This window comes from Neofelis nebulosa, chromosome X (genome assembly GCF_028018385.1).
Source record: "Neofelis nebulosa isolate mNeoNeb1 chromosome X, mNeoNeb1.pri, whole genome shotgun sequence".
Lineage (NCBI taxonomy): Eukaryota > Metazoa > Chordata > Mammalia > Carnivora > Felidae > Neofelis > Neofelis nebulosa.
Window position 1 is genome coordinate 1,336,083 of NC_080800.1, and position 27,404 is coordinate 1,363,486.

General features: G+C 51.0%; 1 protein-coding gene and 1 long non-coding RNA gene across 6 annotated transcripts in view; both read right to left on the reverse strand.

Moving 5' to 3' along the window:
- Positions 1 to 27,404, reverse strand: part of DHRSX (dehydrogenase/reductase X-linked) — a 228,925-nt gene that overhangs the window by 64,452 nt on the left and 137,069 nt on the right. For 3 of the 5 annotated variants that reach the window (XM_058713713.1, XM_058713712.1, XM_058713714.1), the window contains one exon: positions 19,253 to 19,706. The exons of the other annotated variants lie outside the window; for them this stretch is intronic. In XM_058713713.1, the coding sequence (XP_058569696.1) occupies positions 19,503 to 19,706 (204 nt within the window). In that variant the 3' untranslated portion in view covers positions 19,253 to 19,502. Of the gene's footprint in view, positions 1 to 19,252; positions 19,707 to 27,404 lie in introns of those variants that run through there. 5 annotated transcript variants of the gene reach the window in all.
- Positions 1,651 to 17,836, reverse strand: LOC131502756 (uncharacterized). The gene is made up of 2 exons (XR_009257164.1): positions 16,618 to 17,836; positions 1,651 to 2,218 (listed from the first exon to the last, which is right to left on the reverse strand). It is a non-coding gene; the product is annotated as an uncharacterized LOC131502756 (long non-coding RNA).

Here is a 27,404-nt window from a genome sequence, read left to right on the forward strand (position 1 = left end):
ACAGAGCCCGACGTGGGGCTCAAACCCACGAACCGTGAGATCATGACCTGAGCTGAAGTCAGATGCTTAACCGATGGAGCCACCCAGGTGCCCCAGCATTCCCTAGACTCTTGAAACAGGAGTGAATTTCAATGGTGCCTTAGGGCAGCTAATCAGATGTGGTTCCATGAGATTTGGACACAGTGGAAACCATGTCTCTACCGCAACCATGGAGGTGTTTCATTTTCCAGGCCAAGAAAAAACCCAATAAGCGTTTGAAAAGATGTCAGTATCTCTACTCATCAGGAAAACATAAATAAAACCCACAATGAGACCCTGCTTCACACACACACAGCAACATGGTTATGATTTTAAAAAAAAAAAAAAAGAGAGAGAAGGAGGGAGCCAAAGCATAAGAGACTCTTAAAAACTGGGAACGAACTGAGGGTTGATGGGGGAGGGGAGGGGATGGGCACTGAGGAGGGCACTTTTTGGGATGAGCACCGGGTGGTGTATGGAAACCAATCTGACAATAAATTTCATATTAAACATAAAATAAAAAATAAATAAATAAAAATAAAAAGACATATAACCACATGTGTTGGTGAGGACATATAAGAACAAGAATCTTCATATTTTGCTGGTATAGGTAAAACAATACCACCACGTCAGGAAAAAAAGTGTACTCATCTCTTAAAAAGTTGAACGCATTATTATCATGTGACTTAGCAATTCCACTGCTGAGCGATGTTGCAGAAAACACCTGTACACAGATATTTACGGCAGGATTACTCACACTAACCAAAAAGTAGACAAGACCCAAATGTCCATCAATGGATGCACAGAGAAACAAATATGCTGTACTCACACAACGGGATATTATTCAGCCATAAGAAGGGAACAAAACACAGATATGTGCTATCATGTGGATGAATTTTAAAAGTACCGCGCTGGGGCGCCTGGGGGACTCCGTCGGTTGAATGTCCAACTTCAGCTCAGGTCATGATCTCGCGGTCTGTGAGTTCGGGCTCTGTGTTGACAGCTCAGAGTCTGGAGCCTGCTTCGGGCTCTGTGTCTCCCTCTCTGTCTCCCCCTTGTCTGTCATGCTCTGTCTCTCTCTCTCTCAAAAATAAATAAACATTTAAAAAAAAACTAAAAAAAAAAGTGCCGGGCTAATTGGTGGGGCCCCTGGTCAGCCCTGTTGGCAGAGCACCTGACTGTTCATCTTGGAGTTGGGAGTTTGAGACCCAAGTTGGGTGTAGACATTGCTTAAAAATCGCAGCTTAAAAATTATGCTAATTGGACATTATACTAATTGAAAAATATTATGCTAATTCACATGCTAATGGATAATCACAATAAAAACATATGTCCTATAGTAAATTTCTTCCACTGTATTCTAGCTCAAATGGACTCGGTTCTAAATTAGCTCTGCCCTGTATGCTTTTTGCGTCTCCATAATGTGCTGCCATGAAGGTTCAGGGTTTGGACAAAACAGCATTCTCAGAAAGTGTTCCGCCCTATGAACAAATTTCCCCTCTGAAGCCCGGACACAGGGTTAAATGACACCGAACTAAGTAAGTGGGCAAACATCTAAGATGCTGTTCCTTTCGTTTGTGAAATGTAAACGTATGAGCCATTATTTATGGTGTTTCAAATAAAATTACCATCTCCCCACAAGAATAAGAAATTTATTTATCTAAGGAAACCAAGGGCGGGAGGTGATAAACAATTTCAGTGGATTTTAGGCCTCCGTGAAGAGAGAGAAGGAGGCTATATTTCTGTTTGGAGGGATCTCGTTATTTGGTTTCATCACAGAAATGAAACCCCTCTCCTTGGAAACAGTCAGACGGGCAGAAAACTTCCCAGGGGCTCCTGGAGCTGTCAGCACGTATAAAGCATCTCTGCTGTTTTCCCCAGAAGCAGTTTTGTTCGATGCATTTCCAGAAGTTTCTAAAAGCCTCCTGGCGAAATTAGACGCTGCCCTTCTTGAGACAGAACGTCACACGATTTTCTTGAAAATCCGTAATATTGGGTAACAACGAAACTCCTGGGGAACGAGCGGTAAGCCCGCCTTGATGTGGAGACAAGAATTGCTTCAGAAATTCTCCTTGTGATCACAACAGTGAGAAGACAGAGTTGTTTTTGTAAAAGCAAACAAAATACCCAGTCACGCGAAACCCAAGTCCCCAGGGATATTAGATACGTCTGGTGTCTGGCTGGAGAACATCGTTCAGTCCTGGGAGCGGAAGGCAGAAAAGGCTTATTAACAGGACGTTGCTCTATGTTGCGGTCCAGTGCAATCTCAGAAAGCAATGGATACGAAGCACAAAGAAAGGTTAACCGAATGGTCCCAGCCTGTGGCTGGAGGCACAGAGTTCTCGTCTGAAATGTGTGAAATCATCATGCACACATATACCGTTTCACAAGTGTGTGAAAATTCCTCCCAAGTGAATAGAGAGATCGCTACGTTACACATTTTACTGAACAGGGTAGCTTGGGTCATTCGTCAGTAGCTCTGTGGACATAACATTTTTGAGTCCCCACACCTGAAAATATTGGAATTGATGAGTGTATGCCAAAGGGAATGTGCCCGTTTAGAAAACCAGTGACCTTCCCCTGTTGACATCGAGGACCTTTCCTTCACTCTCAGACGCAACAAAATGGGGGACCAGGAGGAAAAACAAGGTGAGTTTTCGGAAACACCGATTTCATCCCGTTATTCCCTTATTTGAAAACAGGTTGGTTCCTCATCCTTCAGTAAAATAAATAAATAAAAATAATAAAATAGAAAAAGAAACCCACATCGGTTCCTCTCCATCGTCTGCAGGATGATTTCAATTTCCTGGTCCAGTATCCAGTCTGACCTCCTGTCTACGTCGAACCCAGTGTGGTCCACCAAGTGAATTATTCAACCCTGTCGGGACCCTGAGGCACAGGTGTTTTCCACTTTGCAGCAGGGCAACTTCCTCCCGTCCACCTGCCGGGTCAGTGGCAGAGCCTTTCTTCCCTCCTCCTTGGGGTTGGGGGGCAGAGTGGGTAAGGGGCAGCAGGCGGTGAGCTCTACTGGGAAGCAGACCTGGGAGCAGGGACCCAGCTTATAGATTAGTATGAGGAGGTCACCACCAGCGTCTGGATGTGCCCTGGGACGGGAGCTGCTGGAGCAGAATCCATCGTCACTGACCCCAAATGAGCTCAGGGCCCTGGGGAGCAGCACTGGCCTGGCCTGTTGCCCCCACATTGATCACTGCCAGCCTCTCATGGGCCTCCAAGCTTCCAGGGAAAATGCATTATCGCTTTGTAACTTCAACCCCGCTAATAAACGGAAAAATAAAAACTACCAAGTCCTCATGTTGAGGTCTGGAATGAGCAAAAAAAAAAAAAAAAAAAAAAAAAAAAAGTAAGTCAGGGACATCCAAAAGCAAATGCATTTTTGTGTGTGATGGGACTTCTGTCCGCATGGAGACTGGAAGGTCTGTGCATCCTGGTGGTAGGAGGCTCGGCGGCAGGGCTGCTGAGCAGAGAACGGGGAGCCGGGGGTGGCGCCAGCTAGGGGACGCGGGGTGCCCCCACCCTACGGGAGTGGGTGGCAGCTCGCTGGAGGCAGGTCCCTTATGCCCAGGGAACGTTCAGCTCTGAGTCTGCAAAGCTCAGCGATCCTAGCGGGTTGCAGGATAAGCATTTCTGCCCTACAGGAAGTGGGTGGGAACCACGGGATGCAAAGCCACACCCACCAAACGATGGCGCTGGGACTTTTGCCAAGAAAGTTTTATTGGCGCAGAGGCAGGTGCACGCCTTTACACATGGTCCGGGACTAACTTCTCTGAAAAAGCAGCATCCGTGAGTTGCACCAAAAATCTAAAATAGCTACTCTCTGGTCCTTTACACAGAGAGCTATCCAGCCTGTGAACTTCAGTATCCAAAAAATAAAAATAAAATAAAAAATAAAATAGTAGAGCCTGGGTGGCTCAAATGGTTAAGCATGCAACTTGGGCTCAGGTCATAATTTCACGATTCACGAGTTCGAGCGCCTCCTCGGGCTCTGGGCGGACAGCTCAGAGCTTGCAGCCTGCTTCAGATTCTGTGTCTACCTCTCTCGGTCTGCCATTCACACTCTCTCCCCGTCCCTCTCTCAAAAATGAATAAACACGAAAAACATAACCAAAATAAAAATAGAGTGAAATAAAATAATAAAATCCTTCCAAAGTTATCTTTAAGGTAAATGCAAATCGATAGGTTCATAATACCTCATCCATGCTCTGCGGGGTTTTCAAAGATTAAGCAACAAAAAAGAAACATTTTAAATGATGAACGAACAGTCAGGCATATTTTTTTGTGGTTGTTTTGGGGGAAAACAGCTTAAAAGTTGAACTTCATTATATGCTCAGCGCTGACTCGCGATGGAAGTCATGGAATGGTGGGAAAGTGATGATACTGGGGCTCGGAACCTGGTGCCATCACCTAACCCTAACCTTAACCCTAACCCCTACCTGTAGCCCTAACCCCTAGCCCTACCCCTAACCCTATGGGAAACAGGCACGTGTGTTTTATCCGACATGTTGGAGCTCTCGCTGCCAGAGCAGGGCTGGAGCCAACGCAGCGGTCGGATGCAAGAGCCTGAGAAATGTCAACGAGGACACTCAGCCCTGACAGCAGTCTTGGTTCATCACCACCCAGCTGGAATGAACCTGGGGCCTCTTCATCTCCGGGCTGACGGACGGGCTGTATTTTAGAAAGCTGGAAAGAGGGTCCTTTCTGGATGTCTACGTGCTGTGCACATGTGCCTTCACAGGGGCTCCCTGTGATTCCCTGCAACTCTCTGTTCCCCATACCCACGCACACCTGGGTGCACCATTCACACACACACACGTGAACATAAAATCATACATGAAGTGCGCACCTGCACACATACATTTGCTCGTGTAAACATTCATGCGTGCACACAGTGCGGTATGTGCGTGCACACACATGCATATGTAAACATTAATGCATGCACACACGTGCGTGTATAAACATGCATGTGTGCACACATGTGCATACGTAAACATTCGTGCGTGCACACGCGTGTGTATGTAAACATTCATGCGTGCACACACTCATATGTAAATATTCATGCACACACGTGCATATGGAAACATTCATGCATGTGTGCACACACGTGCATGTGTAAACATTCATGGACGCACACACGTGCACATGGAAACATTCATGCATGCACACATGTGCATGTAAATGCATGTGTATGTTTCTCTCACACATGCATTTAACCATGCACAGTCTTGTGCACACTCATATATATATACATGCATGCACATATAGGCATATAAATATATGTGTGCAGGAGCGCCTGGGTGGTCCAGTCGGTTAAGCGTCAGACTCTTGATATTGGCTCAGGTCATGATCTCATGGTTGGTGAGTTTGATCCCTGCATCAGGCTCTGTGCTGACAGTGCAGAGCCTGCTTCGGATTCTCTCCCTCCTTCTCTCTGTCCCTCTCCCACTCATGCTCTCTCTCTCTCTCAAAATAAACTAAAAAAAATTTAATGTATATGTGCACACACATTCTCTCACACACATTTAAGCATGCACACTCATTCGTACACACATGTGCACACACTTTCCTATGCGCACACGCACATATGCACACATTCCTGCAAGCATGTGCACACACACACGCACACACATTCATGCACGCAAGTGCACACACACGCACATGTGCATATACTCCTGCATGCACGTGAACACACATCCTACACACATGTGCACACATGTGCGTGCACATTCCTCCATGCACGTGCACACACACACTTCCGCACACACTCCTGCACACACGTGCACATACACACGCATGCACACACATTCATGCACGCACGTGCACACACACGCACCCGTGCATATACTCCTGCATGCATGTGCACACACATCCTACACACATGTGCACACATGTGCGTGCACATTCCTGCATGAACGTGCACATACACACTTCTGCACACACACTCCTGCACGCTCCCGTGTGAACCCTGAGGCATCGGCGATGTTGACAATGTACATGAAACAACGTTGAGCTGTTTACGTTTGGATGGTCCCTCCCAATGCAGTGAATTCGCTACAAAACCTATCTTCCTGTTTGCAATCCGATCCTACCCTCCCAGGTCTGCTGTCAGGGGTAAGTCACCTCCGTCTTCTTAGGGCACCTCGTGAGGCAAAGAGCCTTCGGTCAACTTCACAAGGAGCCCTGGGATGCGCTGCCCTACCCCCTGCTCTGCAGGAGACCGGGGCCTACGACCGGCTCTCTGGTGTGTAAGTCCTCCCTCCTGCTTGTCTCTCCAGAACCCCCAAGGAGAAAAGGCTCGACAACAATGTGACAATGTCATCACCATGTCGAGCACCTGCTCCCGTGATTCTCATTACTCTGGGGCTTCGCAGAAGGAGACACCAAGGCAAAGTGTGGCTGCACATCTCTCCTGGGGTTGTGGGTGTGCAGCTGGGCAGCCCCACCCTTTACACTGCATGCGGACACAACCGTCTCTTGGACTTGGCCTCACGACTCTCCAGTAACATGAGTCTCCTTTGGTTCTGGAATCACAAAACCGATCCCTGCCTCAGGGCCTTTGCACATCCTGATGGATCACTCTGCCATCCCAGATATACGTATGACCCACTCCCTCTCATCAGGGAGGTCTTGCTCAGATTAGATATCATCCCTTCTATGACCCTGTATGAACTTTCTCTACCTACTTCTGTCCCTTGCCTGATTTCATATTTCTACCTTGGTGTTCATCATTCTCTGAGTTCATGTGTATTTCAAATTCAGACCTATATTTGTATGTATTTATATCTGTCTATCTATCTATCTATCTATCTATCTATCTACCTATCTCTCCATCCACCCATGCACTTACCCATATATCTTGTCTATCTATCTATCTATCTATCTATCATCTATCTGTGATAGTGGTTAAAAACTGGGGGCGATTGTGCCCTCAAGTAACATTGTTGGTTGTCACCTGGGAACAGGGAAATGGTGCTGCCATGTGGTGGGTTGAGACCAGAGATGGTGGTCAACAACCTTCAGTGCCCAGGACACCCCACATCAAAGTCACCCCCTTCCAGATGTCAGGAGTCCCCAGGGGAAGATGGTCTGGTCTGGCAGATGAAGGCATCTTAAGAGACTGAATCTTTTCTGCAAAATCAGCAGAGTGGGAACATACCCCCCCCCCCGCCCCCCTCCCGGAAGTGTGCACTCTGGTGCAGAGTAGTCTTTGAATCAGCCCTTGGGTCTGAAAAGCTGTGGTTAGAATCTCCACAACCTCACAGTGAGTCTGGCCTCGGGGAAGGTGCTGTTCCCAGGCAAGCGGGGCCCCGTTGTGGCATCTTGTCCAGTAACCCCTCTTGCAGGACCCGGACCTTTTACAGAAATCCGCTCTTGAAAAATTCATGTTGCAGACAGCGTCAGAATGCAAGACGTCTCTGCTCCCGCGCTTTGAGAAAGGAGGGTCCGGGAGGGATGGAGGGATGATCCTCACGGGATGGTAAGGCGTGGCCACCATCAGGAGAATCAGCATTCTCTGTGTGCGCGTGTCCCTGGAGGCCGGATCAGTCTCCTGTCACACACGACCCCACACTCAGGGGCTCAAAACAACACGCATGTGTGGTCCTGCCATTCTGGAGGCAGCAAGTCTGGACAACGGCTCTCGTGGGGCTAAAATCAAGCCTCCTGCGGGGCTGGGTGGCTCCAGAGGCTCAGGGGAGGATCCGTTTCCCTGCCTTTGTGAAGGTTCTAGAGGCGCATTTTGTGTATTCCTGTGTTTTCCTGGTTCCTTCGTGCGAAACCAGCAGGTTAGCCTTGTTAAACCTCTGCGTTTGACATCTCGTTGCCTTCTGTCTATCTGACCTTCCCGCCTCCCTCTAGACCCACCTCCAGGTCGCACCCACTGGCTCCCCGTGCAGTCCTTGTACGGTTTATGTCTCTAACCTGTGTTTTTCAGCAACTTGCACGCATGATTCTCCTACAGAGATACTGTGAGCCTGCATTAAGGTTTTTTGTTTGTCTGTTTTTACGTGAGGGAGCTTGGCAAGCATTATGATGTCGACGGGACGTTCTATGGAGGCTGGAGGGGTCGGTCAACGCACAGTCAGGAAGGAGGTGAATTCAGGGGCTCTTGCTTTCGGCTCATGGTCTGTGAGGTTGAGCCCCATGTCAAGTGTAAGAGGGCGTTGTCTTTGCACAGGTGTGGAGGCAGCCTCAGAGGGGGGCACCTGGCTGCAGTGTGCATGCTCTCAGGTGGGGCTCCCCCCAGCATCCCAGACCCTCACAGCTCTGAGAATGTCACCCCGGGGCACCTCTCCTCCCAAAAGCAAGCAGCAGTGGTCCTGAGCTCCTGTGGGTCTCAGGGACTGTTTTAAAAATTTATTTCTTCATTTTCGGTCTGGAATGAAGTCGTAACTCACTTGGAATATTAATGGAGGCTTCAGCTCTGCTAATGTAAAATCTAGTGCACATAGCTTTAAATGTTTGCAACAGCATAGTATTTGGGGGGGTGCTCGTGGTTCCCTAAAGGGAGCAATTCAACCCCCAGGGACACTTGGGGGCTGTCAAAAGGAGGGGGCTGCTACACCATGTGATGGCTGGAGACCAGAGATGCTGTTCAACACCCTATGGTGCCCAGAACGCCCCACATCACAGTCACCCAGCCCCAGATGCCAGCATAACAGATTCTGTATGTCTGTCTGCCGTCTGTCTGTCTAGCTATGTATGTATGTATGTATGTATGTATCATTTATCCCTATGTCTATCTATCCATATATTATCTATCTATCTATCTATCTATCTATCTATCGTCTATCCATCTATCTATACACCCTTGTATGTACCTATCTATCCCTATATCTATCTATCCATCTATCTATCCCTGTATCTATCTACTATGTATTATCTATCTATCTATCTACCTATCTATGTATGTATCTGTCATCTATCCATCTATCTATACATCCTTATATCTATCTATCTATCTATCTATCCATCTATTATCTATCTATCTATCTATCGTCTATCCATCTATCTATACACCCTTGTATGTACCTATCTATCCCTATATCTATCTATCCATCTATCTATCCCTGTATCTATCTACTATGTATTATCTATCTATCTATCTATCTATCTACCTATCTATGTATGTATCTGTCATCTATCCATCTATCTATACATCCTTATATCTATCTATCTATCTATCCCTATATCTATCTATCCATCTATTATCTATCTATCTATCTATCCCTCCTTATATCTATCTATCCATATTATCTATCTATCTATCTATCTATCTATCTATGTCATCTATCCGTCTATCTATCCATCCTTTGTTATGCCCAGAATTCGTGATCCCCAAATACCGCCAGGGAGCCGAGTCCGATGTAAAAGCAAAAGAGCCTTTATTCGAGCTAGCTCGAGCTCAATCCCCTACCTGCACCGCAGTGGTGAGATACCAGGGAGAGAGAGCGAGTTTCAAAAGGACAAAGGTTTTATTGGGGCCTAGGGGCAGTTGGTGAGGTAATGGCTATGGCCTCAGCCGATTGGCTGGGGAAGGGTCCGAGTCCTGTTAAGCAGGTGGGGGGGGGGTTTACTCAAGGGGAGGAGGTGTGGTCAAGGTGAAGGACACAGAACAAGATGGAGTCAGCCGGCGTAGACCCGCCCTTTCACCTTATATCTATCTATCTATCTATCTATCTATGTATGCGTCCATCCATCCATCATATCTGATGAGGTTTTTGGGGTGACAGTGGAGTTTGTGGGGTCTGGACCCAACAGCCAAGAAAGAATTCTTGAAGACGTCTTTGGTGCAAAAAAAGGTGATTTTATTGAAGCTCGGGGGCAGGACCTGTGGACAGGAAGAGCTGCCCTGGGACCTTGAGGAGAGACTTAGTTATATACTATGGGGCTGCGGGAAGTAAAGTCCAGGGGAAGTTTCCAGTGAGATTTTCATGTGCCAAAGAAGTCTCCCAGGATACTGGAGGCTTGGCCATTGTCAGGCTAAGGTGGTTTTTCCCTCTAGCAAAGCATTAGCATTAAGACAGTAGGGAGTTTCTGGAGAAACGTTTTACTCTGCCTGCCTCAAGGATTTGCCAAAGGGCTGCAGGTTAGAAGGAAATTGAGTTTTATCTGCCATTTCCTTCCGCCTTTGTTCCCCACATCACTGTGGAAGGGAGGGTGATGTTGCGGTCCAGGAAATCGAGTCTATAGGTTTCTGGAGATTATTGATAAGATTGCCATTTTCTTATAATTTACTAAGACATTTGTAAATAGGTGGAGACACAGGTCCTGCAGGACTATGATCTCTATTAGTTATCCATTTGTTTTCCCCCTTTCCTTTGTTCTTGGACAGCCATGAGTGCTTGAGGAATATCACACATTCCACCTGGGGGTGGGATGGTGGTGTTTGCAACCTATCAGCTTGGTTATACTCCCTTATCAATATCTATCTATCCATGCATCACATTATCTATCATCTATCTATCATCTATCTATCCATCCATCCATCCATCCACCCACCCATACATCATATCTATCTATCTATCTATCTATCTATCCATCATATCTATCTATCTATCTATCTATCTATCCATCCATCATATCTATCTATCCATCTATCCATCATATCTATCTATCCATCCATCCATCATATCTATCTATCTATCCATCATATCTATCTATCTATCATATCTATCCTATCTATCTATCCATCCATCTATCCACTTACCCATCCATCCATCCATCCAACCACCCACCTACCCATCCATGCATCTATTATGATCTATCTACCTATCTACCTACCTATCTATCCATCTATCTGTCATGTGTCTATCTATCTATCCATCCATGAGGTATGGCAGTGCTTTGCAACCAGAGACAACTTTTTACTCCTCAGGGGACACTTGCTGATATCTAGCGACATTAAAAAAAAAATGTTTACTTATTTTGAGAGAACGTGCATGTGTAGGGGAGGGGCAGAGAGAATCCCAAGCAGGCTGCTTACTGTCGGCCCAGAACCCCACGCACAGCTTGATCCCACGAACTGAAAGAGAAAATCACGACCTGAGCTGAAATCAAGAGTTGGACACTCAACCGACTGAGCCACCCAGGTGCCCCGAGGGACAGTTTTGACTGTCACAACTGGGGGCTTGCTACTAGGATCTGCCATGTGGAAACCAATACCTACAGTGCCCAGGATGTGCTGCCCCACAGGATAAACCAACCCAAAATACCAAGCTTGCCTGGATGGAGGATATCTGAGACACCTGAGCATATGCAATAATATCATCCCATAGAAATTATGCATGTATAAGTGTGTGTGTGTGTGTGTGTGTGTGTGTGTGTGATTCACAAATTTGTTTCAGGGATACTACACACATATACATATATCTACATATGCCTATGAACATATGCATATACATGTGTCTATCTGTGAAACAAATGTCTGAAGAATCCAAGGTCTGCCCACATGGCTACACTTCCTGGCTCTGTCCCGCGGGCCTCCGGCTGGGGATTCATAAAGTCCTGATGTCGTCCCGTCCCTGCTGAAACACATCCACCAGCCGTTCTGCACGAGGGCTGCTATTTGTTCTGGCCGACGGTGCTTTTGGGCGTTGCAGTCGGGGAATTATTTTGCATATATAACCTCACCACGAGCCATTTCTCCTAATACCCAAGGCACACACTGAAAGCAAATCCTGTGCCTTCTGACAGCTTCCTGAGTTGTGTTCATCACCCAGGACCGTTTTTATAACTCCCTGTGGCCGCCACCCATTTGCGCGGAGCATCTGGGCTTCCTGGGTTCTTAGGCAAGTGACTGCTGTATTTCTCTCCGTGTCGGTGTTTATAAAAAGTGCCACGGAAAGGATTTCGAAGACGCGCAAAAATGATGAAACCTGTTTGTTCCCGTTTTGAAGGCTTTGCTCACGTGGTCCCCTTTCCTTCAGAGACACAGAGGGTCCATGAGGCAGGACTTTTGCTAGAAGGCAGCATTAAAATGGCTCGCCTTTGCCAAGGATGCCGGAGGGAAGGTCGGAGACAAAAAAGCAAAGCAGCCTGCAGCCACTTGGATTCAGATCTACGGCCCCAGGGAGGAGAGGCCAAGCCAGGGGTTGAGTAGGGACGGTCTGCTTTAACCAGGGCCCTTTCTGAGACGAGACTGCCCAGATATTTACACTTTCTCAATAGGCAGCCTCAGTGTAAGGGAGACAGGTCTTTGAAGAGAGGAGGTGTGTTTTTTTCCCCCTGGGGCCTCGATGCTACATGCGAAGGAGCATTTGACATATTGCAGGATTTTGTGTTTGAAAAGGAAGATAGGTAGCTGTCCAGGGTGTGTCGGGAGCTGTGTTCAAAGCATCCAGTCTGGAAACAGTGCTTGTATGGTCAGGTGGACGGAGACCAAGGGGGACCCTGCGGAACACCTTTGCCTCTGTTTCTATGCACGTTAATACGAGTGCACAATTCAGAGGCATTTAGCACGTTCGCCACATTGTGCAGCCATCATGCCCATCTGGTTCCAGAACATTCTCATTCCCCCAAAAGGAGACCCCATGCTTTACCCCCTCCCCCAGCCCCTATAACCACTAATCTTTCTGTGTCTATGGATTTAAGTATGTTAAGATGTTTTGGAGGCTGGTTCTTGGCGTGTGTATTAATATTTCCTTTTTCATGGTCAAATAATATTTCAGTGTAGGGATGTATGCTAATGCATTTTTCTTTTTTAACTACCATTCAGGCTCAACGTGGGGCTCGATCTCATGCCCCTGAGGTCAAGAGTCTCATGCTCTGCCCACAGAGCCAGCCAGGCACCCACTAATGCTTTTTTTATTATTTATTTATTTATTTATTGTTTAAAAGTGTACTTATTTTTTTAATATGAAATTTATTGTCAAATTGGTTTCCATACAACAGCCAGTGCTCCCCCAACAGGTGCCCTCCTCAATGCCTATCACCCACCCTCCCCTGCCCTCCCTCCCACCCCCCATCAACCCTCAGTTTATAGTCAGCTTTTAAGTCTCTTATGTTTTGGATCCCTCCCTCTCTTTTTTTTCTTCCCCCTCCCCATGGTCTTCTGGTAATTTTCTCAGGATCCACATAAGAGTGAAACCATATGGCATCTGTCTTTCTCTGTAGGACTTATTTCACTTAGCATCACACTCTCCAGTTCCATCCACGTTGCTACAAAGGGCCATATTTTATGAAAAGATGCTCAATGTCAGTCTTCATCAGGGAAATACAAATCAAAACCACACTGAGATATCACCTCACACCAGTCAGAGTGGCTAAAATGAACAAATCACGAGACTATAGACGCTGGAGGGGATGTGGAGAAATGGGAACCCTCTTGCACTGTTGGTGGGAATGCAAATTGGTGCAGCCGCTCTGGAAAACAGTGTGGAGTTTCCTCCAAAAATTAAAAATAGATCTACCCTATGACCCAGCAATAACACTGCTAGGAATTCACCCAAGGGATACAGGAGTCCCTGATGCATACGGGCACTTGTACCCCAATGTTTAGAGCAGCACTCTCAACAATAGCCAAATTATGGAAAGAGCCTAAATGTCCATCAACTGACGAATGGATAAAGAAGATGTGGTTTATAGATACAATGGAATACTACTTGTCAATGAGAAAGAATGTACTTATTTTGAGGGAGAAATAGAGCATGAGCAGGGGAGGAGCAGAGAGAGGGACAAAGAGAGAATCTCAAGCAAGCTTTGAGCTGTCAGCACAGAGCCCGATGCAGGACTCAAACTCACGAAGCATGAGATCATGACCTGAGCCAAAGTCGAGAGCTGGAGGCTTAACCGACTGAGCCCCGCAGGTGCCCCAGGAATGCATTTTTAATGCGCCCGCACTATCCTAAAATGAAATCATAGATACTTACCCCCATAGTCAAACTGAATGATAGCCACGTGGTGTCCACATAATACAATTTATAAGAAAGTGATAGGCATTGGAACATGTCAGTGCTTGGAGACGATGAAGCAGGAAGATGCTTGTGTGTGGGATCCCCAGTGAAGGTGTCGGCCTCAAAACAGAGGCTGCCCCAGGCATGCTGTGTTCTCACTCAAATGCCAGCAGCTGCAACGTCAATTTCTGCACAAGTTGAACGATGCAACCAAGGGCAATCTTGGGTTAATGCAGTGGTTGCTTGGCTGGAAAATGCAACGATGGCATTTATGTGTCAACAGAGCATTTGGTTCTAGACTCGGGTTAGTTACACAGAATGTCCACCTGCATCTGGGCCAGACGTTGAGAAGGCATGTGGGCGTGGGGACATTCTACATGAGGTGGCCCTGTCTTGTGCCTTACAACATGTCTAACATGCTGGCATCGTCCTGCCAAATGTGAAGGGGAGATTTGTTTTCTCAGTGTGCTCTTCTCTGTGTTTCCATGAACCGTGTGGAGAACAGCCAGAATGGAAAACCACCGGGCCATGGGGAAGGGAAGCCAACAACTCGTCAGGTGTAGGTGACATGGACCCAACTCACGACAGTGGTATTACTCACACAGTATTACTCACTTCTGCAGCCTGAATCCCCATGTACAGCCAACCTCTTGCGAGGGCAAAAAGACTCACTCAAAACAGGACACTCTTTGCCCAAGTTATAGAAAATAGACATCTCCCAGTGTAAGTGTCAAAGCACCGTGCCCTACACATCAAGTGTATACTTAAGTTATACCTCAATAAAGTCAGAAGAATAAAATGAATACCCCCCCCCCAAAAAAAAAGGCCCTCATAGTTACCATACTGATTTTCTCCAGGATATTTTCCATGAAAACCCAGTTGGCCACACTTAGCACCATGGTAGACCAGTTGTACGACACGGTCTTCTTTGAAGGACAATGTAAGTGGGTCTCGGGTGACTTAGAGCAAACAAAGTTTTTAAGGCACTGCTGGACTCGTGACAGTAAAATTATTTTTAAATCTACACGTCTGGGAAAATTTAAACACACGCTTGAGTAGCCCACGGGCTAAAGAGGAAAACAAGGAGACAGGGATGGCCGACGGTATCTGTGAGACATAAACCAAGTCAGAGGGAGAAATGAGGGACACAGAAGGCTAGACGTCCAGAAACCAAAAAATAAATGGCATTCGTTAAATCAGGAAGTCGGACGATACATCCCAGAAAGAAGGCAAAGAATTGTAAAGAGAAGCAAAGGAAGAAATTAGACACCTGGCGTAACCAAAAATGATAGATTAGCAACTAAACGCACACACTTGTAGAGCTCTATTCCTGAACAGGAGAACGCACTTCATTAGTTAAGAATCTCAGAGCCAGAGATTACTACACGCACACATTCACGCACTGTCCCTTCAGGGCACATGCTGGAAACCAGGAGGGACTTAAGTCTGGGTTTGTGTTTGTGCTTTTAAAGCTTTTGGTAAACAAGCAAAAAATGTAGAGCCAATGCCCAGGATTCCGGTATGCAGATGACAAAAAATACAGCTGCCACTACAATTCCTTGAACCACACGGGGTGAACTGTGCGGGTCCACTGAGATGCGGATTTTTTTTCAATAAATACAGCACAGTCCTGTAAATGTATTTTCTCTTCCTATGATTTTCTTAATCGCACTTTATTTTCTGTAGCTGATCTCATTGTAAGAACACAGTATATAATACACAGAGCATTCAAAATGTGTGTTAGTTGACTATTTACGTTATCGGTCAGACTTCCAGTCCACAGTAGGCTCCTAGCAGTTAAGTTGTTGGGGGGTTAAGAGTTACATGTGGATTTTTGAGTGCATAGAGGCTGGGCAGCCCTAACCCCCTGTGGTTCAAGGGTCAAGTGTGATTTCTCCACTTGAATGGCAAATCAAATCCAGACTTTGGATGCAAAGACACGGGTGGCATACATTTATTCCTGAACTTCCCTTAAGCAGACTGCATACATGGGTCTTGTTGTCCTCTCAGCAAAGCTGGGTGCAGACAGGGTGGGTGTCAGCATCATCATTCAGTAGACGATGCATCACAGAGACCCAAAGGCTTAATGATGGCACCCGATGCAAGACTTCACGCTTCCCAAAGCTCCGATCCAATGGAAATGAGCATGGAATGCCCTCCCTGACCCATAGGCCAATCCAAGAAGCTTCCCCCCAATCCCGCCTCCTTCCTTGGAGGGAGCCCAGTGCACCTTCTCTGGTTGTGTTTCCTAATAGCCAAGACGAGAGGTGCCCATGCCACCTGTTCATGGTACAGACATCCTCAATATCCAGTTGGCATCTAGATAGAGCCTGTGTACTACACGGATCAGCCTTTGGTCACGTGAGTGAGCTTGTGTTTCCTCAGAACCTGGCTTGTAGCAATGACTGACTGACTGACTAAGTGACTGAACAGATGAATGAACGATGGGGTCCCTCCCGCTGCTGAACCCAAACAGAGCTCATTGTTGCTACACCGAGGGAAGAAAAGAACCTCTTTAACGAGAAGACAAACACACATCATGAGCCCAACTACCGAATCGAGTCTTGCCCGCAGATGGAAAGTCATCACCTTGGAGTGTGCACGGAGACCCTGTCCACTCCCCTAACGTGAGCCACAGGCTCAAACCCAGGACCTCCAGTGCCTGCCAAGCCACGGATTTCGTTTTACTCACCCAGAGATCCGCATGATTTCTCCAGCTTCTGGGAAATGTCTCCGAGGAATTTTACGATCCGGTGTCGAGGGAACAAGCTACCTTCTCCAGAACTATGTTGTTGTTTTCTTCCCTCTCTCTTCCAGGGAGGAAAAGAAACATAAGGTCTGTCATGTAACAAGGAGGAGGAATCTGAGGCCAGGGTCCTACAACGTTCAAATTGTTTGTGAAGCGCGTCTTCTCAGCTTGGGATTGTGGCATCTGTCAAATCCCGGCGTGTGTGTTATCTCAGTGGTGGAAGATGTCGGCTTGGCCAGGAGCCATCCTGAGCCTCGACTTGGAAGGTACCTTTGTGATCACGGACACGGTCGCTGGCATTTGTGTACAATGGCCTCAAGCTGTAATAGGTTCTCTGATGACATATAAATGCTCCAACATTGGCACCTTCCAGAACTCAAGATTCTGTTTTGTGGTGCAAATTCCCGGCTGTTCAGAATACTAGATGAGGCACAGCTCGCTCTTGGTTTAATCAAGGAAGGGATTCTAGTTCTAAAAGACATTAGTCCGGAGTCTAGGGCTTCAGTAGGATATCTGAGCAGTCTGAGGGCGTGCCGATACCCAGGGCTGGAAGCTGTAATTCAAATATGCCTGGCTCAGGGGAGGGGGGGCGGTCCTTGACCTTGGAAGATCAAGAAGATGCCTTCAGAAGCTCTACAGAAATGCTGATTATCCAGAAGAATTGCTTCTGGAATTCTGTTGAAATTGGAGATGACCAGCAATCCTTTTCAGAGGCTCCCCCAGTGGGCAACCAAAACCCACGAGCCTTAGTGGACCTTCAGAAACATCTTCAGCATCTTTGTTGAGAAGGAGGTCTCTGTAGGGTTTACCACCTTGGCCACGGAAACACGGAGAACTCACCCCGGGCATTCTCACGTCTCCCAAACCAGAGCAAAGACATTCCTTTGCATTTTATTAAGTTCCCGTTAAGGGACGCTCCATTCCCGAAGGAGAACGCCTCATGGCGCCAGTCCATCCACCCTGACCATCCAAGCGGCGAACTATACAGCACCTGTCCCCGTGTCCAGTGTGAACCCCACACTGGAAGAGCTGCGGGCTGTGCTTCCAAAGAATGCATGTGCCCGGAGTTGACATCGGGTTTGAGTCTTTGATGAGATTCTGTCAACGGAGGGAATGGAGAGTGGGACGACCAGCCTGCGGTCACTGGTCTAGAAATGCCATCTGCGGTGTCCTTTCTATTGCACGTCCAACGGCTGGTTTGTCGTTGTTAGAATTTGAGGACATCTTCAGATGGAGGACGGAGCCATCCTTGCCCGACTGGGGGCGAGGGTGAGCCCTAAAGTCAAGGATCCTGCCCAGTAGAGTGCGTGAGATATTCGGAAGCGTCGGGAGCTGTATGAGGTCCTATCAATTTCCATCAGATTCTATCAGGTTCCAAATTCCTATCAATTGGTTGGTGGCTTAAAAGCATAGGAGTTCACCTTCCCCCAGCTCTGGAGACCCAGGCGGGGCAGGGCTCTTGAGAGCCAGGCGGGGCAGGGTCACGTTCCCTCCAGAGGCTCCCGGGGAAGATCCTTCTGGCCTCTTCCACCTTCTGGGGGCTCCAGGAGTCCCTGTGTGTGGCTGTGTGTCTCCAATCTCTGCCCCCATTGTCACATGACCTCTTCCTCATTTGTCACGAAATCTCTGTCTACTTATTTCAGAAGAGGAAACTTGGGATCACGTTGGGTCTGCCTCGAGAAGCCTAGATGATCCGCTTGTCCTAATTCCCTCCCAAAGATTATCTTTCCAAGTAGCATCACATTCACAGGTTCTGGGAGGGTAGCACGTGCAGGTATCTTTTGAACCGGATCATACTCCACCTCCTAGAGAGACCGACTGGACACAACCCCAACGACCTTCCAGGTCTGCCTGACTTCCACTTCGTGTGCCACCCCTCATGTCCCTGGTGGACAAGCTGCCTGTGCCTACGGATATGCAAGGAACCAGAAGGAAATGTGCAGCTCAGCTGGGCTCTGATGAACTGTGGTCACCACCCACGACTGGGCATTACATATTTTTAAGACTCGTCTAGTATCCTGGACTAAGTATAAACCGGGTCCTGCAGATGTCTCTAGGAAGGGTGCCAACGGAAACGTTAACAGGCGTTCTGTTAGGGACACAACCCATGGGGACACAACCCATGGCAAGAGCTGTCCAGACCCCTCTCTTCCTCCCCATCCTACAGATCTCTATGGGGAGTGCCGTCCAGGACCCTGTCCGCCCACCTGTTCTACGGAATCCCTGACTGGCATTGGTCATATCCACATGACGATGGGCTTGAGCTCATGTCAGCAGACGTACGGGCAGAAGGTGGCACCAGGGCAGGGTCATTGTCAAAGTGTGGAGTAGACCATGGGTTTCCACCTCAACCTGGACCCAACAGACTGAGGAAGGCTCATGTCTCTCTGTCTTGGGGACCCAGGAGTCCAAGCTGAGTGTCCAGAATAGTGGGTATGTGGGAGAACAAAGGACTCATGGGACCCAGAAACCTCTGGAGACCTGAGGCTTCATGCTCGTGTCAAAGTGCCTGTGTCACTTGGAACGTGTCTCCTCAAACCTACTCCCTGCCGTGTGTTAGTCAAGAAACATGGAACACTTGGGTTAGGCAGCATTTAATGGTTCTTGGCACTTGGGAGAAACTTGGCACACAATTTATGGCTCACGGCCACTTGGAGGCTACACTCAATATTTCTTTTGTTCCCCGATTTCCCGCAAAGGAAGGACAGCAGACAGGAGACCATTGGGGACAGAGCCCTGAAGGCAGCCGCTGTGGAAAAGGCAGACACGGGGATCGGTCACAGACCTGCGTTTGCCGGGCCCGAGGCGAGGTCTTCCCAATGTGGCCGTTACCCCAAGAGGGTGTCTTGGGTCACGTCAGTGATGCTGGTCATCTGGCAACTTATGGCCCACAGTTGTCTCTGGAGATCTCGGTCGTACGTGAGCATCAGAGACTTGGTCTCCTTCTCGTTGTAAAGGTAGCGGCCACCGATTCCTTCCAGGTCCGGGGTGACCGCTGCGTAGACGGAGGTCCAGGCTCCCTCATCTGGGGTCTGCGGGGAATGGGAAGAAGGCCAGGACGCGTCAGCTTTCCGAGCACAGAGCACGGGATTCTCGGGGCCCCCACAGACGCGAGTTTCCAGCGGGGGCGGGGCGGGGGTGGCAGCGTTCCTGGGCAACGGTCACCGCGTAGGGGGACAGCAAAGTGCAAAGAGAAGCTGGGAACGCAGACATGACACGTGAGGGCTGAGCCCTGCGTCTGGTGCACCGGGGCAACGTCACAACGTGGGCACAGTCCGCGGGGCGGGGGACCCAAGAGGACCTCAGGACACTGCAAATGGTGGTGACCCCAGGACCCTTGGGGCTGTGATTCCGTGCCCAGAAGCCGGCAGAACGTCCCCTGAGCTGCTTACCACAGGCTGAACGCTTCAGGGGGGCTTATGTTGCTTAATAAACTTGCGGAAATCCGCCTGCCCCAGCCCCTCAACCAGCCGACCCCGGAACAACACGTGTCCATTGCGAGGCGGATGCTTTTCGGGAAATGCCACACAGTCTTGGAAATGCGTTTTCTCTGCCTAACGAGTCTCTGGACCGCGTTCTCCTTCTCTGGCCTCCCCTGTCGTGAGAACACAGCTCAAAGCACACACAACATACCCAACGCGGTCAACCTGTTTACGGGACCTGCGAGCCTGCTCGTCCAGGGGAGGCCTCCGGGCCTCACAAGGTGGACGTGCGTCGTCATGTGCACAGGGGTGGGCCTTCCCACGCACGCGCACACTCTCCCACGTGCACACCCCCCCCCACGGACACGCACACACTCCCATAGACACACACACACACTCCCACAGACACACACACACTCCCATGCACAGACTCCCACGTGCACACACACACCCCCACGGACACGCACACACTCCCACGGACACACTCCCACGTGCACACACATCCTCCCACGGACACGCACACACTCCCATAGACACACACACACACTCCCACGGAACACACACACTCCCATGCACACACTCCCACGCACACGCACACACCCCCACGGACACGCACACACTCCCATAGACACACACACACACTCCCATGCACACACTCCTACGGACGCGCACACACTCCCACGTGCACACACACACCCCCCACGGACACGCACACACTCCCATAGACACACACACACACTCCCACGGACACGCACACACTCCCACAGACACACACACCCATGCATACACTCCCACGCACACGCACACACTCCCACGTGCACAAACCCCCCTCACGGACACGCACACACTCCCACGGACACGCACACACTCCAGCGTGCACACACACCCCCACAGACACGCACACACTCCCACGTGCACACACACACACCCACGGACACGCACACACTCCCACGTGCACACACACCCCCACGGACACGCACACACTCCCACGCACGCGCACACACTCCCACGTGCACACACACCCCCACGGACACGCACACACTCCCATAGACACACACACACACTCCCACGGACACACACTCCCACAGACACACACACACTCTCATGCACACACTCCCACGCACACGCACACACTCCCACGTGCACAAACCCCCCTCACGCACACACTCCCACGGACACGCACACACTCCCACGTGCACACACCCCCCCACGGACACGCACACACTCCCACGTGCACACACACCCCCACGGACACGCACACACTCCCACGTGCACACACACCCCCACGGACACGCACACACTCCCATAGACACACACACACACTCCCATGCACACACTCCCACGGACGCGCACACACTCCCACCTGCGCACACCCCCCCCTCACGGACATGCACACACTCCCATAGACACACACACACACACTCCCACGGACACACACACACTCCCACAAACACACACATCCATGCACACACTCCCACGCACACGCACACACTCCCACGTGCACAAACCCCCCTCACGGACACGCACTCACTCCCACGGACACGCACACACTCCAACGTGCACACCCCTCCCCAGACACGCACAGACTCCCACGTGCACACACACCCCTACGGATACGCACACACTCCCACGCACGCGCACACACTCCCACGTGCACACACCCCCCCATGGACACACACACACACTCCCACAGGCACACACTCCCACGGACACACACACACTCTCATGCACACACTCCCACGCACACACTCCCACGTGCACACACACTCCCATGTGCACACACATAATTCTATGCACACTCATACTCACACGCATGTACACACATCTATATGCACATACATTCACAGGCACGCAAGTCATGTACAGACATATTTACCTGCACACACATATTTTCTCACACACATGTATTCATATGTATTTTCACATGTAGACACAGGCACTCTCACTCCCACGCATACCTTCACACACACAGTCACACGTACATACTCATGCACACACCTATGCTCATGTGTACAGTCATGTACCCACATGCACACATCCATTCCCACGCACACACACACATACTCCGATACAGACACATAAGCTCATATTTACACACTCGCGCACACATTTATACACACATACACTCCCATGCACATGCATACAGTTACCCACGCCACCCCCGGGCAGCCAGCTCTGCTGACACACGAAGGGGCAAGGAAAAGAGCAGTCTCTTGGCTAGAATGCATCTTGTGAAGAATTAATCACATCCACTTACCCAACTATCGTGGCTTAAATACATGATAGATGCTAGGCTTAAAAAAGCAACCGCTGATCATTTGTAGAACATTTTAAAGCCTTGGGCTCATAATGAAGACGGAAATGAGATTTCATTTGTATTCTTTAATTCGTAAACGTTTTGACAGCTCATGACATAGATGGTTTTATTCATTTATCCCTCATTATATCTCATATCACATCCTAATCATCACCCATCAGAGCAATTATAGGTCATGTCCGCGTGAGAGGGAGGGTGTCATGATAAGTGTGGAGACACACGTGTGTGTACAGGTTCACACACGCACGTACACACACGTGCTTACAGGCACACACACTCACCTGCACGTACTCACCCATGCGCACACACATGTGCTCACACACTCACCCATGCACACACACATGTGCTCACACATGGTCACATGCACACACACATACTCACACATGCATACACTCGCTTGTGCACACACTTGCTCACATGCACACACACTCACCTGCAGGTACTCATGCATGTGCACACACATGTGCTCACACACTCACCCATGCACACACACATGTGCTCACACATGGTCACATGCACACACACATACTCATACATGCATACACTCGCTTGTGCACACACTTGCTCACATGCACACTCACTTGTGCGCACACGTGCCCACATGCACACACGTGCTCACACATGGCCACAGGCACACACACATACACATGCACACACTCACATGCACACACGTGCTCACACATGGCCACAGGCACACACACATACACATGCACACACTCACATGTGCACACACATGGTCACATGCACACACGTGCTCACACATGGCCACACGCACACACACATGCACACACTTGTGCACACACATGTTCACACACTCACACATGCACACACATGTATACACACGTGCTCACGTGAGCACACACGTATTCAGGCACATGCACACACACTAGCCCACACGCACACACACGTGATCACCCACAAGCTCGCATGCCGTCACACACCTGATTTTCACCTTTGGGGATTTACCTGCACCCCCTGGAGGAAGAGAACACACCCAAGAGCCTCAGGACCTGGGTTCAAATTCCTGCCTCACCACCTGTTCCCTGCGAGACCTTTGCCAAACCAACCACCGTCCCAGGACCCTTTCCTCACCTGGCAAACGGAAATTATACAAGTAGCTTTTCCACATGAGTATCAGGGGAAATGCGCGACGCCTTGTGAGTGAAAGGCTTTTGGCAAACGTAGAAACATGGCTGCAAGTGATACACAAGAACCACAAGGGAGACGACTTCTGAGCCCGAGGGGGCTCGTAGAGCGGGAAACGCCACGGGCAGGGGGATGGCCAGCACAGCTGAGTAACCAGGGGGAACGTCCCCCGGGCCCAGCTCCAGCCTCTGTCTGTGCAGCAGCCTTCCTGCTGAGCTGGATGGGGCTGAACCACCTCAGGCCAGCTGATCTGCGCCCCCCAAAACTCATACGGTGAAGCCCTCGCCCTCGGCCCCCAAAATGCGTTTGATTTGGAGGTGGGTCTGTAAACGGGGGATTATGGTAGAATGAGTCGTTAGGATGGGCCTGATCCCAAGGGGATGGGGTCCTTCTAACAAGAGAGGATGAGCAGACAGACAGACAGGACGGAGGAGGAACAAGCCTCTGCCCCTTCCTGGAACTCACACACCGCCTCAGCCCTGCCTGATCTCACACCCCCAAACTCAGCCCTGCCGGGATCTCAGCCCCCAAACTCAGCCCCGCCTGGATCTCAGACCACAGGCCTCAGCCCTGCCGGGATTTCAGACCCCCAGCCTCATCCCTGCCTGGGCCTCAGACTCCCAGCCTCAGCCTTCCATGGATCTCTGACTTTCAGCCTCGGCCCTGCCTGGACCTAAGACTACCAACCTCGGCCCTGCATGGATCTCAGACTCCCAGCCACAGCCCTGCCTGGATCTCAGACTCTCAGCCTCAGCCCTGCCTGGACCTCAGACACCCAGCCTCAGCTCTCCTTGGATCTCAGACTCCCAGCCTCGGCCCTACTTGGAATTGAGACCCCCGACCTCAGCCCTGCCTGGATCTCTGACCCCCAGGCTCAGCCCTGCCTGGATCTCACAGACCCAGCCTCAGCCCTGCCTGGATCACAGACTCCCATCCTTGGGACCCTCCTGGACCTCAGACACCCAGCCTCAGCCCTGCCTGAATCTCAGACTCCCAGCCTCGGCCCTGCTTGTATCTCAGACTCCCAGCCTCAGCCTTGCCTGGATCTCAGAACCCAAACCTCAGCCCTGCCTTGATCTCAGACCCCCAGCCTCACTCCTGCCTGGAGCTCAGACCCCCAGGCTTGGCCCTGCCTGGATCTCAGACTCCCATCCTTGACTCTGCCTAGACCTGACTCCCAGACTCACCCCTGCCTGGACCTCAGACCCCTGGCCTCAGGCCTGCCTGGATCTCAGACACCCAGCCTCAGCCCTGCCGCGATCTCAGCCTCCCAGCTTCATCCCCTCCTGGATCTCAGACCTCAGGCACAGACCTGCCTGGACCTCAGACACCCAGCCTCAGCCCTGCCTGGATCTCAGCCTCCCGGCCTCGACCCTGCCTACATTGCAGACCCCCACTTCAGCCACGCCTGGATCTCAGACTCCTGGGCTAAGCCCCGCCTGGATCACAGAATCCCAGTCTAGGGCCTGACTGAATCCCAGACCCCCAATCTCGGCCCTGCCTGGATCTCGAGCCCAAACTTCGGGCCTGTTTGGATATCAGGTTCTGAGGCTCCACCCTCCCTGGATCTAAGACTGTCAGCCTTGCCCCACCTGGATCTCAGCCTCGCGGCCTCCACTCTGCCTGATCTCAGAACCTCAACCTCAGCCCCGCCTGAATCTCACAGTCCCAGTCTCAGCCCTGCCTGGACCTCAGACTCCCAGCCTCGGCCCTACTTGGAACTCAGACTCCCAGCCTCAGCCCCTCCTGGATCTCAGACTCCCGGCCTCAGCCTGCCTGGACCTTAGACTCCCAGCTTCGGCCCTGCCTGGATCTCAGACCCCCGACTTCAGCCCTGCCCGGAACACAGACCCCCAATCTCAGGCCCGCCTGCATATCCCAGCCTCAGCCCTGCTTGGGTCTCACAGACCCAGCCTCAGCCCTGCCTGGATCACAGACTCCTATTCTTGGGCCCCTCCTGGACCTCAAACACCCAGCCTCAGCCCTGAGTGGATCTCAGACCCCCAACCTCGGCCCCGCCTGGATCTCAGACCTTCAGCCTCACCCCTGCCTGACAACAGACCCCCAACCTCGGCCCTGCCTGGATCTCAGACCACAGCCTCACCCCTGCCTGTACCTCAGAGCCCCAGCCTTGGCCCTGCCTGGATCTCAGACTCCCATCCTTGACCCTGCCTGGACCTGACTCCCATGCTCAGCCCTGCCTGGACCTGAAACTCCTGGCCTCCGACCTGCCTGGATCTCAGACACCCAGCCTCAGCCCTGAGTGGATCTCAGACCCCCAACCTCAGCCCCTCCTGGATCTCAGACCTTCAGCCTCACCCCTGCCTGACAATAGAGCCCCAACCTCGGCCCTGCCTGGATCTCAGACTCCCAGCCTCAGCCCTGCCTGTACCTCAGACCCCCAGCCTTAGCCCTGCCTAGATCTCAGACTCCCATCCTTGACCCTGCCTGGACCTGACTCCCAGGCTCACCCCTGCCTGGACCTCAGACTCCTGGCCTCGGACCTGCCTGGATCTCAGACCCCCAGCCTCTGCCTTGATTGGATCTCAGACTCCCAGCTCGGCCCTGCCTGAATCTCAGACTCCCTGCCTCAGCCTTGCTTGTATCTTAGACTCCCAGTCTCAGCTCCTCCTGGATCTCAGACCCCCAAGCTAAGCCCCCACTGGACTTACAGTCCCAGACACAGCCCCGCTTGGATCTCAGACTCCCATCCTTGACCCTGCCTGGACCTGACTCCCAGGCTCACCCCTGCCTGGACCTCAGACTCCAGGCCTCGGACCTGCCTGGATCTCAGACCCCCAGCCTCTGCCTTGATTGGATCTCAGACTCCCAGCTCGGCCCTGCCTGGATCTCAGACCCCCAGCCTCTGCCTTGATTGGATCTCAGACCCCCAGCCTCAGCCCCTCCTAGATCTCAGACTCCCAGCCTCAGCCCTGCCCGGATCTCAGACTCCCAGCCTCGGCCCTGCCTGGATCTTAGACCCCCAGCCTCAGCCCCTCCTAGATCTCAGACTCCCAGCCTCAGCCCTGCCCGGTTCTCAGACTCCCAGCCTCAGCCCTGCCTGGATCTCAGACCCCCAGCCTCTGCCTTGATTGGATCTCAGACCCCCAGCCTCAGCCCCTCCTAGATCTCAGACTCCCAGCCTCAGCCCTGCCCGGATCTCAGACTCCCAGCCTCGGCCCTGCCTGGATCTTAGACCCCCAGCCTCAGCCCCTCCTAGATCTCAGACTCCCAGCCTCAGCCCTGCCCGGTTCTCAGACTCCCAGCCTCGGCCCTGCCTGGATCTTAGACCCCCAGCCTCAGCCCCTCCTAGATCTCAGACTCCCAGCCTCAGTCCTGCCCGGATCTCAGACTCCCAGCCTCGGCCCTGCCTGGATCTTAGACCCCCAGCCTCAGCCCCTCCTAGATCTCAGACTCCCAGCCTCAGTCCTGCCCGGATCTCAGACTCCAGGCCTCGGCCCTGCCTGGATCTTAGACCCCCAGCCTCAGCCCCTCCTAGATCTCAGACTCCCAGCCTCAGTCCTGCCCGGATCTCAGACTCCCAGCCTCGGCCCTGCCTGGATCTTAGACCCCCAGCCTCAGCCCCTCCTAGATCTCAGACTCCCAGCCTCAGCCCTGCCTGGATCTCAGACTCCCAGCCTCAGCCCTGCCTGGATCTTAGACCCCCAGCCTCAGCCCCTCCTAGATCTCAGACTCCCAGCCTCAGTCCTGCCCAGATCTCAGACTCCCAGCCTCGGCCCTGCCTGGATCTTAGACCCCCAGCCTCAGCCCCTCCTAGATCTCAGACTCCCAGCCTCAGTCCTGCCCGGATCTCAGACTCCCAGCCTCGGCCCTGCCTGGATCTT